The 18271-nt window shown below is 40.3% G+C and overlaps 1 protein-coding gene across 2 annotated transcripts in view; it reads left to right on the top strand.

Annotated features, from left to right (window-relative positions):
- RGS17 (regulator of G protein signaling 17) overlaps window positions 1-17608 on the top strand; it is a gene marked incomplete at both ends in the record, with an annotated part of 30015 nt that extends 12407 nt beyond the window's left edge. Inside the window, 3 exons of one of the 2 annotated variants that reach the window (XM_082480317.1) lie at window positions 11518-11607; window positions 13536-13770; window positions 17420-17608. In XM_082480317.1, coding sequence (XP_082336443.1) covers window positions 11518-11607; window positions 13536-13770; window positions 17420-17608 — 514 coding nt within the window. The remainder of the gene's footprint in view (window positions 1-11517; window positions 11608-13535; window positions 13771-17419) is intronic. The other variant, XM_082480316.1, reaches the window with a different exon arrangement.
- Between the last annotated feature and the right edge of the window lie 663 nt (window positions 17609-18271).

Raw genomic sequence — 18271 nt, 5'->3', positions numbered from 1 at the left:
AAAACCCAGCCGGACATGGTCCAGGGCAGCCTGCTCTAGGTGGCTCTGCTTGAGCAGGGGGTGTGGACAAGATGACCTCCAGACCTCTGTCCCTTCAACCTCAACCATTCTGTGATTCTCTGTTTCTGTGATTCTGTTTTCAACTTGGCAAAGACTAACTCATATCTTCAATGTTTGCAAAACATTTCTGGATATATTTGTGAGTATCTTAGGAGAACATCCCTTTTGTCAGGGGGTTTGTAGCAGGTTAGTTTTTCCACTACCAACCCCATTTTCTAAAAGAAGAAAGAATCCGTGTAAAAATTATATCAAAGATCACATTGCAAATAGCAATCTATGATGGAAGATGTATTGACATGTGGATTTTTGATTCTACAAGGCTTTGCTTTCAAATTCTTCATGGGGTCCAAAAGGAAAACGCAGAGTTTGCACACATTTGAAAGCTTGTCTGCCAAATGTATACTGAATTCGACTTTTATGGAAAATACACAAGAAGAATATAACTCAGGGCCTTAAAAAGAGACTGCCAGTCTGACTGCCCCTTATGAACAGAAAAGTTAGCAGATTTTAGATCCATTTTAAATTGTTAAATATACAGGAAAGGGAGTAGAGTGTAACACTGCAGATTTGCTGAAACCTTTTTAAGTACTTGCTTTACTGAGCACATCCCGCGATGCCTTACTTTATCTTAGCATTCATATTTCAGTAAGGATGATCTACCTTCCCAGTGGCATGTGGGATGCAATTTAATAACCTTATATAATGATCTTACATAAACTCCAAAATCTTGGCCAAGACTTCCCATTAACAAAGAGATGATTATACTCTTAAGCACTAGATCACTTGGGTTCAATTCTGCTTTTACTCAAGCTGAGGAGTAGCACAACATAAGTAAGGCTATCAGGGCAGAGCTAAATGTCTTAACTGACCGGACCTTAATAGCCTGAGATGCTCCAGATGTCTTAAGCCTTAATTTCCACCAATCTCTTTTTTCTTTTATGGTTTCTGGTTGAATCTATAATGACTTTGACCAATTGCGCTGAATCCAGCGCAGTATTAAGAATGCGCTGCAACTGAAAAGCAGTAAGAAATTCAGCCTGCTCTCCCCCGCCTTGAAAGTATGGCAGAAACATACAATGTCAGAAGAACTGAGAAGTTTCTTACCTTTCCTGGGGACGTTCACGACTCGGAACGATGATGAGCTGGCCTTATCATAAGCCTTTGAACAAGAGAAGTCAGAGACCCTAGTCCAGGTTTTCACGAGGAAGAAAGTTAGGACCCTGTGCACCCATAGTGTTTTTAACTGTTTCCTTCTAAACTCTCCAATATCTCACAGGGTTAAAAGCTATTCCTTCACACAGGAAAGTCTAAATAGCACTAAAGAGCAGAGCTATGGAACAAAGCCAGGAGAATTGTCAATGATTCCTTTGTCCACCCCTGGATTGCTGCTACAGTGTAGGTGTCAGAAATAGGGCAGCGAACAGGCCAAGATACCTGTGTGTAGGCACAGGGAGTTTTGACCACATCTCTTTATTCCTGTGTCCACACACTCCACAGCCATACCGTCAATGCCACTCTTCTGGAAATCGCAAGACCCATTTTAGGGAAGCGAGGATACTTCAAAAGAACCCAAAAAAACAAATGCAGATTTTGCTGTGTTTTAGGATTTTGATGCGCTTTAGGATTTTGATGCTGTAAGGCATTGCTCTTCAAGCTTCTCTCCACAGTTCTTAGTATAAACCTGATTCTGAGTGAAAGGTGGGGTTACCAACTGTTTGCAGGACTCTGAGAGATGAAGTTCTAATAAACTCCAGGTATCATGAATTTAAGAGTTATAGCTGCTGGATTTCCTGATGAACTGTTTTCTTATTAGACAATCTCCTTTCTTGTACTCAGAGAGCTTACTGGGAAAAACATCTACTATGACAGAATGTAATTTTTCGAAAGAGTTTTTTAAAGTTAAGAACAGTATTTCATTTAAATCTATTATTTGATTACATTAACTAGAATTACTTACAAAAGATTAGTTAGAGTAGCGGTTGCTAATGATGAATGAAACCAAGATAACCGATTATTTAATTTTAAAATTTAATGATAATTATCTCTAAAACCATCAAAACAAATTATGAAATTTCATTAATTTTAAACCTTTCCACAAACACTGTTTTGTGGAAAATCCTATGCAGAAGTAAATTATCTTCACCTGTCAAATCCGTGCGGAACACAAACTCGGTTCCAGTCAGCTGCATTCTCTGTAAAACCCCAGTGGAAGGGCCTGTGAAATAGCTTCCGCACTCATCCTGGGTAGCAAAAATCAGACCAGAAAATTTCCACCTTGAGCTCCCCCTCGGCCCACAGGGTTTATGGTATGCAGAAAGGTGCATATGGGAGCCAGAAGTCTGCCTGCATTTACTATTACTGGATCCTGAGCAGACAGCAAGCTTTTCAGTTGAAAGCACATTCACGGCGCACACAAGTGCCCAACCGTCTGTTACAGACTGTTTCTCAGCTGTATGCTCTTCAAACAAAGAGATGGAAAAAAGGGAAAAAATCTGAAGTACACCACGCCACAACATAGCAAAGTGAATCGAGGGGAAAAAATACCACCAAGGAAAACTGGAAGTAGGGAAGAAATTGCATGTTTTGTAGCCATTGGAAGAGACAAAGCATCTGTTTTCATCATTTGTTTCATCTTTATTTTACTTTTTGTGACCTATGAGGAAAAAAACCAAAACAGAAAGGCCCATTATCACTGAGGCTTTTATGGTTACAGGTCAAAACGATAAGACCGCAGTGTAAGCTGAACAAAGAGCTGGGGGGTTTCCGACTACACATTCCTTCAGCCATCTGAAGCTTTGAAATATTGGATGGGTTTTAGCTGTAATACAAAATCTCCAGGATGCTAACTTTGCAAATACTTGCATTAATTAAAAAAAAAAAACAAAAAAACAAAACAAAAAAAAACAAAAACAAAACCAAACCAAACCAAAATAAAATATTTGTTTGTGTTTTTTTCCTACATGAGGTAAAGCTTGCAGAATCAGACCTCAAGTTTATAAGTTCCCCTTGCAAACATATGTCTTTCCACTCTAAAACAGCTGAGTCCAATCTGGAGTCTATGCTTGTTTGGTTTTTTTCTTTTAAAACAATTTGGATTATACATGTCTCTTGCACCATCTTTTCACCTAAGGCAAATGTAACTCTGGCACTCAGGAAACGTAGCACCACAGGTACCTGGACTTTTTGAAAGGAGTTTATAGTTTCAGCGGACACTGCCAAGTAGGCTGATTATAGCCTTATGGTAATTGTTGGCTTTTCCCCAACAGACTGCTTTCCTGTGTCAGTCTACTAAACACAATCTCCATCATTTAAATTTAAGCACAAGACGATTCATTTTTTACTCAGAGGAGGATGTAGCTGGTTTTCACTAAAATTCTAACGTGTTTTCAGTATAAAATTTTACATCCTACATTTCCTTACTGAATTCAGTGAAGATATGCGAATCTTACTTCATTAAAGAACTTGGGTGGACACTAATTAAAAAACAAAAGAAAACAAATCTTCACTTTTTTTTTTTATCTGTTCATTCTTTGGAACAACAATTAACATGTTCTGCTGACTGAGTTAAGATGAGATTCTGATTAATTTAAGTAAATGACTCCAAAGGCTCTTGACCACTGTTCCACTCCAAAAGTTCTTGCAGACAACTAATGTAGACATATGGAAATAACAAGTTTCCAATTTTTACTGTTTCGTGACTTTCTGTGGATGAACTGCACATTGCTTATGCTGGCGTTGCAGATCCCCAGGGGTCAACGCAAGCCTTCGCTTTAGAATTTATTTAGTGCCACTAATTGGGCTGGTTTGCTCTATGCATCTATGTGTTATACGCTGGTATGCACATAGTATATGTGTATATGCTGGTGTTATGACAACAGTCTAAGTGCTTTAGTCTGTCTAGCTATTCTTACAAGGAGATAAATCCTCAGAGGTCAGAAATAAGAGACCACAACGCAAGGCTTTGATGGCTGATGCACCCCCTTCCTCTCTAATACAGCCAGGGTCATGAAGGATATAATACGAGTTTCTCTGAGCCTGCAAAAATATCTAGTGCAAGGCATCACTTCTTCATAAAAATCATGACTCAAGCTCTAGGTCTTCTCAGACTAATTATCCTGGATGTTATTAATTTTTTGTAACAAAAAGTGCTCTCTTTTCCTAACTTTGGTAGCAGAATTTTTTTATCCTTCACTTGTCTGGAAAAAAAAAAAAGGATAATATTGTTCATGTAAAATTTCATTCTCTTGGATGCCTATTTTTGTGCCATTAAAAGGGAGATAGAATATAGCATTACTGACTAGGCTCTGTCTAAGTGATTTTGACATTGACATAGCTGTATTGTTCTTTATTAATGGATCCTGATAATATTGCAGTTGTTTTTCATTATTATTGCTTTGTACAATATAGCAAAAACGTCATGCTCCTCTGGTCATAAACAAACACAGCCCTGACTAGACAGAGCTCAGAGGGCTGTGGTTAGGGGCGCAGAGTCTAGTTGGAGGTCAGTGACGAGTGGTGTTCCCCAGGGGTCAGTACTGGGTCCAGTCCTGTTCAATATATTCATCAACGACTTGGATGAGGGGATAGAGTGCACCCGCAGCAAGGTTGCTGATGATACAAAGCTGGGAGGGGTGGCTGACACACCAGAAGGCTGTGCTGTCATACAGAGAGACCTGGACAGGCTGGAGAGTTGGGCGGAAATGAATCTTATGAAATTCAATAAGGGCAAGTGTAGGGTGCTGCACCTGGGGAGGAATAACCCCATGCATCAGCACAGGTTGGGGGCTGACCTCCTGGAGACCAGCTCTGTAGAAAAAGACCTGGGAGTCCTGGTGGACAACAGGATGACCCTGAGCCAGCAATGTACCCTCATGGCCAAGAAGGCCAATGGCATCCTGGGGTGCACCAAGAAGAGTGTGACCAGCAGGTCGAGGGAGGCCATCCTCCCCCTCTACTCGCCCTTGGTGAGGCCGCACCTGGAGTACTGTGTCCAGTTCTGGGCTCCCCAGCTCAAGAAGGACAGGGAACTGCTGGAGAGGGTGCAGCATAGGGCTACCAAGATGATTAGAGGACTGGAACACCTCTCTTATGAAGAAAGACTGAGGGAATTGGGTCTCTCCAGTCTGGAAAAAAGACAGTTGAGGGAGGACCTGATCCGTGCTTATAAATACTTAAAGGGTGGGTGCCAGGAGGATGGGGCCAGGCTTTTTTTGGTGGTGTCCAGTGACAGGACAAGAGGTAACGGGCACAAACTTGAGTGTGGGAAGTTCTACCTAAATATGAGGAAGAACTTCTTTACCTTGAGGGTGGCAGAGCACTGGAACAGGCTGCCCAGGGAGGTGGTGGAGTCTCCATCTCTGGAGACATTCAAAACCCGCCTGGATGCATTCCTGTGCAACCTCATCTAGGTGTCCCTGCTCTGGCAGGGGGGTGGACTAGATGATCTCCAGAGGTCCCTTCCAACCCTATGATTCTATGATTCTATGATTCTATGACTAGTTTTCACTGCTGTCAGGCTTAAATCTTCCAGCTGTCACAAAAACAAGGTGACAGAAAATAATTTTTTCTTTGGTTTCATAAAAGACATTAAAAGAGTGCCAGTAGTGTGTTGCATTGCCATACAGCGTACGAGGACCACATCCATCTCTGGCTTCTACCAGAGCCTGCCTCATCATGTAGGAGTCACTTGTGAACAGAGCTGTGCAGACAGATGATTTTTCAGTGACTGACTGTACTGAAGGCAGTCTAATCAGATTGAGCCGCAAGCAAAAATGAGAGAAGACACCGGCATGCACCTTTTCTGCATCCTAATTAAAACCAGGAGAAATAAGCTTGTGCTCATATAGCATGTTTTATGCCAGACACTTACAATAAAAGTAAAGTAATCAAAGAGCTTGGAGACAGGCAGGGGCACAACCACTTTGGGTTGAAGAGCGAAGGTATTTACCCAGCTGGTGAAAGATGTAGGGGTGGTGTCCGCCTTTGCCTCAGAGTTTTCAAAACTACCCCCCCTCACTTCAGGAAAACGCACTAATCATGTTCTTGTTTTCAAGCTGTCCTCTCAAAGCTGTATAAACTATTGTACTTTATATAAAACGCTTCAGTATTCATTACGGGATGATTTCCATTAAGATCAGAGTGTCTCGTTTCCGTCTTGTGCAATGAGTATTCTATTATTTTTACCAAAGTGGAATAGCTTCAGCAGAACAGCTTGAAAGACATCTACCCCACCGCAGTCCCACAGGAAGGGTGTTTCAAATCCTGAATGAGTGCACTAACCTGCTTGTTTAAAGGAGGGCTTTTCCTCCTCCAAACAACCCTGAAAAAATACTTCCTAACTCAATCTGTTTGGTAAATTCTACCTGTGTTTGCCCACATTTGAGGGGAACGGCCATTTTACATCATCTAATAGTGGAATTATAAAATCATAATTAAATCTTGATCTCTTGTGCTTTTTCTGGGGGAGGGAGTTGTGTTTTTTTAAGAAGGCCTCCACTTAATCCGCATCTGTTAAATCGCCATTATTTAAGTTATGTCAGTCCTGAGCGAGCCTGTAGCTCGCTCTCACTGGAAGCTGGACTCAAGCATCAAAAATATCCTTCTCGGCTTTTGGACCCATGACCTAAAAATATTTTGTCTCTTGATCTGGTGATAACAAAAATTCCTAGGAGGAGGATAGGGTGAGGGGTGGTGCCAGTGAGATACACTCTTTGAAAGCGTAGAACAGTGAAAGAAACATGTCAGAACATCTGTTATCTGGAGGATCTTAACTGAATATTGGTTTTTCATCTGAAAACCAAATTCTGCCTTTAGATTATGTATGTGCAACTGACTTTGTGTGACCTTTGGGCTGGAGTAAGGAAGGTTTTTGTGTTACAGTTGTGGCTAGAGGCCTTGTGGCCTGACTGTGTGACATATACAGGTTCAGCCTAAAATTGCCCTGCGGGGCTTAGCATCTACAAAATTCAGCCAAGAAGTAGGAATTGAGCACAGACCTCCTGAACGGCAACCCAATAGCCTACCAACTAGTTCACAGTGTCCCAGTTTGATTTCTACTCGTTGTCTTCATGGCAGCACAAAAAAACACCACTAAGGCAAGAGGCTTTAATCGTCACGTTGTCTTCAATGCCAGACATAATTGCAAAATACTGTGGTGTTGTACCGCATATGATGTGTATAACTGCAAAAATACCTGAGTAAATAGTAACTGATGTTAGCCATGCATGGCCAGAATAATAATCTTAGCACTTGTCACAATGGCATAGTTTTCTTGCCATAATGGTACCAATATTTTCACCGACTCACCAGATTTAGGCTACTGGTACATCAGAATCTGACCCTGGGAAGGAATTAAAAACTACGTGTGTACCAGATAGACAGAGAATGAAAGATCAGGTCCAAGCTCTAAATGATACTCAGTTTCTTAATGGCAGTAGAAGGTAAGTGCAGCATTAGGGATGCGAAGCAACTTGGAAAAAAAGGCTAAAACCACCGGCTGGAAACACTTGGAGGAAGAGTCAGTGAGATTTTTGCTTTTAAATGAGTCCAACTCTCTAGAATTTTATCCAATTAGCTTGCCTTTTTTACTTTACCATGCACCAGTGGCCTGCAATACTGATATAGCGAAGTAATTAGTCAATAGAACAACTATTTAATTGCTGAATATGAATATTAAGAGCTGAATAATAGTAGCTAAATAAATAAAGATTAGTCTTCCAAATCCCAGTAGTTACTCCAAAAACACATCTGCTGGGAACCTGGACCAGTTTAACCTTATGTGCTGTAATTTGTTCATTTCGTATACTTCTTCCGGTAGCCTCTGGTCATTAACATTTTTACTTATAAAGTTTGTGACGTTGCAAAATAGAATTACACTCACTCCAAACAGAAATTACTCATAATAATACTGTTGCAGTAGTTAAAGAAACTATTTTTTTTGTAGAAGTCAGGAACCCAAAATATATTTGAAAGGTACCTCGAGGTCAGGCCACTTGGGCTTACTAAAGTACTTTTTACCGTAGTTTCCAGAGCAATAAAATCAGCTTAAAAATGGGCAGAACAAACCTTCCATAGGAACAAAAAACAAACCAGTGTTTGTGCTTTCCACTTAAGTTCTACCGTTAGACACCCCAAACTCTCTCTTTTTAAGGCACCAGTAGTTTTGTTGGCCTTCTATCGTGGGTAATTCACATCTCAAAATTTTAAAGATATCTGCTGGATATACTCCAACTAATAAATAATAACGGCACCATATATGTTAATTTACATCAGATGTGTCTCTAGAACATCTCCCTTTTATTTAACTACGTTTTGATGAGGCATATCAGCAATTTCCTCCTCTTAAAGCCTTAACTAAGGTCATTTTTTTAATCTTTATCCTGTTACTTTTACTGTTTAATTTTATACTATACACCATAATTCTTCTGACGTAATCAGCTAGCTTCCATGATGGAATAATGTATCAAGAACACCAACTCAAGGTACGCAGGGTGCCTTTGCCACTGAGCACTGCTTGAATTCCACAGAATTCCACATATCTCCGTGGAGGAATGTGAACAGATAGGGTATTTGCAACTGAAGTTAGCAACATAGCAAATAGCAATGCAGTGTTGTCATTTTGAGGTAAAAGGTAGCAATCTGTTATTGTGATCAGTGTTATTTAAAGGCTGCTTTCAAATTAGCTTTGCAGTCACAAATGTGTAAATATTTAATTTTTTTCCTAAGCAAACATGAACCAGTTCCTTGAGTGAAAACAGAACATGTCTGAATTGAAGGTACTTCTGTATAAAAATGATGGTTTCTTTCACAGGAAAAACATATCAAAAGTAATGTATCCGATGGAACTCCAGCCTTGACAGGTGTAGATAAATAGAAGTTGAAATGTAGCACTAGTGTTTGTCACTGGAAACATAATACAGAATTTAGGCCAAGATGTATTATAAATTTAGCACGGCTTTAAATACAATACCCAAACTTGAGAAAGTGTTCCAACCAAGTGTAACACTTCTTTCTTTAGAGTCTTCCCTGTTTTGCACTGCTGACTAACTTCAGCCATTGAACTCCAGCTAGGAATGGTGAGATGAAGGAATTAGGGCCAAGTGTGTACCCCGCATTGTCACTCTGGTATGGATACCGGGAAACCACCCACTACTTTCTGGGCCCACCATCTGAACTCTTTACCAAGATGTAGTCTCGTAGAAAATCAAAATGCATAGGGCTTATCTGTTACTCCTTTGGTAAAAAAAAAAGTGCCATGAAGTCAACATGGCTTTCTTGTCTGTTTTCCTAATTTTCTTTCTTACTCGCCACTCACTACGTGTATTCCACCTTCATCAGCCCATGTTGGTTTCCCTAAGTTTAGCAGAGATTTTACATGAGCAAAACAATAGTATTCGACCCCAGACATAAAATTAAATTAGCAGTGTTGATTAACTGCTCTCAGATGAGTCACCTTCTACTTCCAGTAAGACTCTGCATCCAAACCTTGGAATAAGCCTACTGCCCGACAAGTAAATTATCTCAATACAGCTTAGCTGCTGCTCATGTGATGGAGGACAGAAAATGGGCAGCTTCATTCCCTTTTGGATGGACTCGGGTGAACACCCTGGTACATTCCCAGCCTACACAAACTGTTTCCTCCTTCCATGGTGTTACTCTTCCGTGGAACCAAAGGACGCTCGCTTCTCTGCATCTAGCAGAGAAGACACATGCTGCTCTACCTACGGACTGCAAAGGAGGGACAGAGGGAGGGAGAGAGAGAAGCTTTGTGCCTTCCCTGCTTCTCCCTCACCCCAACTTTGTGCTCCGGCCAGATGCAAGGTGACCCCAAGCAGTTACATGTGTGGACTTAAAGATTACAAGACAGAAAGTGGATGGATGGTCCCTTTTTTTCCTCCTCCTATATACGGAACTCCCATTGGCTTTCCTGGGTGCTCCCTCTATAGACTGATGAGCAACAGGTCAGAGGAGACGGAAAGGCTTTTTACCTGCCAACCCCAGAGTTCAGGATGTGTTGTTTCTCCTGCAGCAGTTGATGACACCCTAACACCTTAGCAGCACTGGAGCTGCATTCCTACGCTGTAACAGGGGAAGCAGGACCAAGGGCCTGAACTAAGGTCTTGGCAGGTAAGTGAAGGAGCAACCAGTATCAAACAGCTTTGAAAGTGTACGTCTTTGTAATGTTTAAGTCTTAATATGTGCTCTGCTTTACCTGGGAGCTTAAACTTCCACATTTCAGAAGAGTATTTGAGACCACATATCAACTTTGCCGAACACTTGGAAAAGTGTTGATGAAACTTATAAATGCAGAGGGGCTAGAAAGAAAGTTTATTGGTGCTAAAAATGTCTCAAAGCTGGAATTTCTCCTTAGAGCTGAGCAGAAGTTATTCAGATTAGTGGGGGAGGGAGAAGCTTTATGCTACCAACATATTTTTGTATATTGCTGTGTAGGATGACTGAGAGCATTGTTGTGTGGTGAATACTCAATATTCAAAATATGAGCTCTGTTAGGATTGGGACGGGAGATTTTTTGTTTCATTGCTTGTTTTCTCTCAATTGGACATGTAGGGATATCTCCACCTCCTTACTACATTCCATTTCTTAAGCTTAATTATTGGAACTTGGTTTCCTATATGAATACTTATGTCATTCAAAATGTGCTTTGTTTCAGTAGTTATTAGGAATTGTGTTTTCAGTGGCAATACCGTGTTCCAGAACATTCATAAAGAGCACACACAGAGGAAGTCGCTGCCACTAAAGCAAATCCATTTAAAAAGATATTTACAGAAAAATGTGTGATGATAGTTACCAGCTCAAAAGAGAAGAAAAAAAAATTTAAAACATCCTTACTTAAAGGAAGTCTTTCTCTTCCTTGCATCTGGTAATGTGAGGGCAAAGGATGCCTTTCTCTTGAGAGGCCAGTAAGTTTTACTTTTGGGAATGAAAAACAAATTTGGGTCAAAGAAGGAAATCATAAGGCGCTGCCATGAGCTAAGTTCTGTACCCAAGCCGTCTACTGCCACCGTATCCTGGAGAGCAAAAAGGGAACGTTCATAAAGAATGAACAACCATCCAGAACTGATGGAGCACCAAAGCCTCATCAAGGTCCAATCTAGATATTCTCATCCCCCCTATCCTTATTCTTACTAATATTCTCAATTTACTAAGTGAAATCACTCCAGAAGTGACCTCTAAGTTTATGTCCATCTTTCAGTGGATTAACTGTGAGCTTGCAAAAAATTACACGTGCTAATAGCAACTGTTAAATAACATTCATCAGAATTAAGGGAAAAAGTCATCCTCAAAAATTTCTCTCCAAACTGTGGGTGTAAATGTTAGGGGCAAGAGTGAAAAATGATACTTTACATAGGTTTGTATCTTTTAAAAGTTTGCATTACTATAGTCATTGTTTTAAATTAACTTTCTCTAGACAAAATAAAGTGTTGTACTACATTGCAGCCTCACTGTTAGGAATGAAGATAGAGGAGACAATGCAGGAAGGCCAACACATACAACCAAAATGGAGAGTATCCAAGTCATAGAAGAATGGTAAGTTGGTCAAACTGTTGTCTAACAAATGTTTTTCATTTGCCTATAACTAAAATGAAGAATTACCTTGGGGTTTATGCTTCAGGAATGTCCTTTTAATAACTTTTCCTCCAAAAAATTCTATACAAAAGGAAGCAAAATCAGACCTGACAATGAAATGCCAGCAGAAACATTCATAAGGCAGGCTTACTTACAATTTCTTATTTGTGGGGAAGAACTGTGGGGAGGAATGGGAGGTGCATGGATGGATCCACAGACCTGTGGGTCTCTATAAGAAGCCTCTGCTACCTGTAGGATCATTTTCTTCTGTTTATCCAGACAAGAAGAAAAACTAACAGGCACGAGTGTACTTCACAGTCAAATTTTTAACATGGCTACCTTTCATAAAAGAGCTTGGACTATGGTTTCACTGGAATTAGCCAAGGAAACACATACCTTGAAAAAGGGGCTAACACGCACTGAAAGTCTGAGCTTCTACTTCTGTCTAAAGCTTGGGCCCATGTTTACTGTGTTGAGAAAAATGCTAACTTATCACTGGCCTTGAACTCTCTAATCCCATAAAAAGCAAATTAAAACTTAACTCTGGAGGATATGATTGATGGCAAAAGCAACCCAAACAACTCACTGTCTTCATTGCTACTCATGGTCACTTATGAGAGGACAATGTCAGAAATTTCTACAAAATACTGTTGTGAAGAGCGCTTCCCAGCAGACAACAAGGGAACTCAGGATGCTCGTCAGCTCCATCCACCTCAGCGGCTTCTTTTCACTCTCCTCAGACAGAGGACTTTTCACCTTCAAATCTGTATGTTGATACTTTTTGGTTCAGATTACAATTATTTTGCTGGGTAGTTTAAATCTTAAACAGTTTCTCGTTTATTACGTCTTTTGGACTGCCAAAAAGCTACCACAAATAGTTTCCCATCACCCAGTCTGCCTTGCATGCAGAGTAGGAGTTGGTAAATGGTCTGGAAGAGAAATCATATAGACAAATGTCACTTATTGTGCAACATGATTACACGGAAGCTATTAACAACAGCTAGTACAGCTCTTGTGTTGGATCCTATCAGGAAGGGGAGGACGAGCGCTCCGAATTAAGTTTGAAACCGTATTTAACTGCTGTTAAGTAACTTGGAGTATTACCTTCTCAAGCTATTCGTTGGTACATTAACGGACTAGTGACGCAAGTTAGTCTTCTGATCACTTATCCAGTGCGTCCGCTGTTACAAGCCACGAATAGTTTCCTTCAGAAAATGGGAATAAGGACTTTTTCCCATTTCTTCTCTCTCCAGTTTTGCCAGCAACATCCATCACATCTCGTGCCAATAGATCATCATTCAGGTCAATAGCACCAAACAGAGGGAATCTTAGCAACCCTAAGGTACAAGCACAGAGAAATATGCTAATTTAAAAGCTCTTTGAATTACTATTTTGTTTGGCCTCATTAGTATGCTCTTGGCTGCCAAGAGCTTTTTGTTTTCCTTGTCCTTCCTGAACCAAATCCTGTGGCAGGCAGTGATTGGCCAAATACCATCAGAAGCGGGCAGGGACATCAGGTGTCATCTACACCCCTCATGAAAGAGAGTCTATTGCCAGCTTCCTGAAATCACATCTCCTTTAAGTGCAGAGGCAGGAATTCAGTGGTGTCGTGGGAGTTTGCCTTTGAGTCTGACGGCTAGCAACACCAGTAGAAAACTTGTAGAAAGCCAAGTGCATGTCTCATAACATTAAGCACGTTTAGTAGGCTATTGAGATAATGAATGAACAAGCGAAGAGTGAACGAAATTCCCCTGTCACTGATCAAGCCTTGTTGCTTCCAGTTTTCACCCCGGACTAAAGTGCAGTTGAAAGGAGAATTTTTGGACAAATGTATGAAAACAGTGTTACAAAAATAGATGCGTATTTGTAACGATACTTTGCTTTTGCAGCCAAAACCCTACTGCAGATGAAATTTTGTCTTGGGCTCAGAATTTTGACAAGATGATGAAAACACCAGCTGGGAGGAACCTTTTCAGAGAGTTTCTTCGAACAGAGTATAGTGAGGAGAACCTGCTTTTCTGGCTTGCATGTGAAGATCTAAAGAAGGAACAGAACAAGAAAGTTATTGAAGAAAAAGCAAGGCTTATATATGAAGATTACATTTCTATACTATCACCAAAAGAGGTAAAGCCATAAATGTTACCTTTGCATTTTCTGTTATTCCAGAGCAGAAATGTTATACCCTGGATTGCCAGATGGGGGTCTGAAAGTCTGCCTGATCTGTCAGGTGAAAGTCTTAGGATAGAAAGTCTTAGTCTCTACTTAGAAAAAGTAGAGACACAGGTGCCGTGCCATTTAGCATCGCTGGCCTCAACACCTCAAAGCTCACTATAAGACTCAAGAAACTCCAGTAAGAGAAGGCTGAGGAATAGGTGTGCCTCTTTAGTAATGCTACATGCCTGCCACAGAGAGGAAGTAAGTAATACAAATGGATTTCTGGAGAAAAGGCACCAAAATTAAGGAATTTAAATCAGAATCATTATAGATTTATCTGCTGCAACAGCGGTCTGGGAGAAAATCCAAATTTACACTGGTTATTCCTATGTGAGAGTCCAGGAATGGAGGCCACATATTTTCTCTAATGAAAGGTATGATAATATCTAGGAAATTATATAAGATTTTCCTCAACCCTTAAACTGAAATAGACAAATTCTGAATTACCTTCACCTGGAGTAAAGAAAAAGCATCCCCTATCAAACCATGTTTTGCAATCGAGAGATATATAAATATATAAGCACTATAGAAGAGTCTTTCTCGGGCCACGTCAGGTACCTTTAGCTCCTCTGCCTTGTCTCTGTGCATTGCATCTGATTTTCTACTCAATAGCGTTACGGTAATTTATGCTCACTGTGGACCTTGCTTCCTACATTTTACTTCTGCGCTGCATTCAGTAATAATTTGCAACTTCATTCATATGAATGAAGCCAACAGCAATTTATAGCTCCATTATCTTCTCTTGTGCCATAGTGCATACTTGTGCTTTGGAGTGAGATAACTGCCAGTACAGCAAGCTAATAATGAGTTTTCCTTATAGCGTAATATAATATCTCTGGTACGTATATATGTGCTGAATGCTCAGTTGTCTTTCTAAGCTAAGATCAACCAGCAGTTAAAATTCAAATACTAACTAAGTGTTGTTTGACTTAGGGTTTAATAAAACTACTCACAAACTTGATGCACTGGACATGCGTAGATGTCAGCAACCCAGTTGTTCCTGCCCCTACTGGAAATCTTAGGAGGCAAACAAGAACTGTCTGCAACGCTTTAGATCAGCGTGGGAGCTGAAAAGTTCTTGTTCATCCAGGCATCCCACTCCAGATGTTATCTTTTGGCATACGAGCTGAAATATTTAGCATTACTTGTTCAGTGATGAAGTTATTGAAGCAGAAGGTCTTAGCGTTCTTAAAAGATACCTTGTATTCATCAGTTTAGCAAGGAAACACCTTTAGTAATTCCAACTAGTTTTGCCATCTGGCTTTAGTGAGTCACTGAAGAACTACAATGTAAATTATCAGTTCCATAACTACATTTTTTTTCATTATATAAGTGCAATTAACTTTTACTATATTCAATGGCACAAAACCCCACCATCCTTCCAAATTTGAGCTTTTTATCCGAGCTATTACGTTTGATAATGAAGAACCAATTAGCTAACTGCACTAACTGTTTTTGCTAAGATATGCCCATGTGCATGCGTGCCAGAATTGCTTAAATCTTAGTGTGTCATTTCTGTGCTACAGAAATGCAATGGTCTAGGACTGAAATCTGTTCAAATAAATTCTGAAGATGCTCGGCTGCAACACTGCTTCTCAAAACTACCATAACACTACCACCCTGCACGCTGTTGTGTCTAAAAGCTGGTAGTCGGTGTCCGAGCAAGCTCCACAGGTCTGTCTGTTCACTCCTGCTGTGCAGTCCGGTCTGCTTCCACAGCTACATTAGTTAGACAACGAATTCAAATGGAAAAATGCCTGGGTTGAAAAACAGCCGCTTTCAGATGGATCGATTCCTTAACTCAGCTGGCTGTGGGGCTGCCCAGGGCACAAGGTTGGGGGGGGAAGCACCAGGATGGGAAAGGGGGGAGGCTCTTCATGGCAGCTGATGCAGCACCGCTGCCCACGGGTAAGGGAGGCGTACAGCAGGGACGGCTGCTGCGCCCCGGGGTGCTGCGCGCAGGCGTAGCCATGAGCACTTCGATGGAGAGTGTAGATGGATGGTAGATGGATGTAGAGAGAGATGGGTTAAGCAGGCGTAATGGACGTTCTGCAGCGATAGCGCATTTGAGTAATGGGTTCTGTTTGCTAGCATGGACACGCAAGTTTACTCACAGTTAGGCGGCATCATAGCTGTGCCTTGTGACCCATAACCAAGTAACAGTGAATCTTGGAGGAGAAAGAGCTGTGGCAGTAATATACTCCAATATGGCAACAAACCAACAATGCCAGATTCTATTCTATTCTATTCTATTCTATTCTATTCTATTCTATTCTATTCTATTCTATTCTATTCTATTCTATTCTATTCTATTCTATTCTTATTCCATTCCATTCCATTCCTAAAGATGTAATGAAAATATGTATTTACTCCTCACTACCACACCATCCCATCGTATTTCAAAGACTTGGTTTCACCACGTACACAAATAGACAAGCCACAAGCTCACACAGCCACACGCGTCCTGAGTTTTCACGTCTGTTAGCATCCTTCACGTATCAAGCTATCTCAGTAGGTGGAGCTTTCCAGCGCTCAACTCAATCCTTCAGAAAATATGAGTATCTATTTATATAATTACAGAGTTGTGGGGTCAGACTGCAACCTGGTGTAAATCACAGTAGCTTAACTGATCTATACCTGGTATTTCTCTATTCAGTGTTTTAGCCTTTTTCTTCTTAGCTAAGTATAAACCCTTGCTGACCCCAGTGGCTTCCCTTGATACTGCCATTTCGTTTAATCCAGAAGGCATTATTTTTACTGGTTTTAGAGCATTTTGTAGATAAACTGTACATTCACTCAAACTTCTAAATGATATTCTAAAATCATCTGTGCATTCATCCCAAGCATAATATGCCCTTTTCTGCCTAGGCACAGAAGTTCATTACAAATGGAAAGTAAATGAGAAGCTAAAAGTAAAACTTGCTAACAACTTCAGTATAGACATATGGTATCCTGGAAATCACCAGCTGTTAAAGGGTCTCGAAAAGAAAAACAAATCTGAAAGAGTTAATACTAACAGGGAGATTAACGTGAAAAAAAAATACAAAAAACTCTGCGTAATTTGCGAGTAACAAGTGTAGTGTCTCAAAAAAAAGGTGGGAAAAAATCTGTAGGGCAGCCAGACAAGAATGCTGAATAGAAAGCTTCTAAAGATTTAACCACAAATGGTCAGAAAAAAAAAATTTCAGCTCTCGGAATGAGAGTAATTCAACATTCATTTGAGAGAAACTATTTTAAATAAATAAAAAAAATACGGTAAAAGAACATATTTTGGGAAATCCAGGTTACTGCAGAGCTTTATTTAGTTGCATTGTATTTTTTCTGTTATACAGCTGCACTTCATCTTACAGATCCTAAGATGGATGCAAAGACCAAGTCAAAATTGCAATGGAGTCGATGGTCTGTCTGTAATTGTGTTGTGGCTCTGAAAGAAGCACAGAGCATTACTTGAACAAACTGATAAACTCGGCATGTTCTGTGCAGCCCCGTGAAATAAAGTTACACGTAACAGCCTTTCCGATATTACTGTTTAATATTAGTCTGTTCTCCTCTTCTTCAGGTTAGTCTTGATTCCCGGGTGAGAGAAGTGATCAACAGAAACTTGTTGGATCCCAGCCCTCACATGTATGAAGATGCCCAACTCCAGATATACACCCTAATGCACAGAGACTCTTTTCCAAGGTTTTTGAACTCTCAGATTTATAAGTCTCTCGTTGAAAGTATTACAGGCTCTACTTCTGAAACCTAGTTTTAATTTTCAAACAGAATAACTTGATTTTTTGGGGGTGGGTGGGATGGAAGAAAAGTAGTTTAATAACATCTGGAGCTGGGTTCCTGGAGAACTACAGTTTAGCACTACTCAGGCTACTGTGAAGAAAACAAATACATATTACGGTCTCTGTCTACATTTTTACCAAGGTCCTCCTTGCTCGAGATGGCATGGGAGGGGAACAATGGATTTGCCAAAATACATGTGTTTCACACTCCTTTCACCCTACTGCAGTCAAGATTGCAATGATGTATTTGTAGTTTTATGAACAGTCTCCTTGTGTATCCTCACACTGCATGTGCAAGGTAAAACTGCTTCACTTACCACTTAGTTGTTGCAATATTTAATCCAATAACATAAATTATATCTGTATTTAAGAACTTTTTTTGTGCAATACAGTCTTATGGTACATAGAAACAATTGCAGCAAACCAGAAAGAGGCTTGCATTTTTTAACATCACTAACTGAAAAAAGCCAATTTTTAAGGTGTAGCATTACGCAACATGCTCTACTGAGTACAATACACTGACTTTTTGAAGCCAACGTTTCTGTACAGAAAAAAAAAAGAGCTATTTATCACTGTTTATTTAAAATAAATCAAGCGGAGGATTCCTCTGGTTGTTCACTGCCAAAACTGTGGCA

Source organism: Vanellus vanellus, assembly GCF_965231255.1.
Source record: "Vanellus vanellus genome assembly, chromosome: 3".
NCBI lineage: Eukaryota > Metazoa > Chordata > Aves > Charadriiformes > Charadriidae > Vanellus > Vanellus vanellus.
The sequence above is the reverse complement of the archived record's forward strand: the minus strand, read 5'-3'. Positions and strand labels throughout refer to the sequence as shown.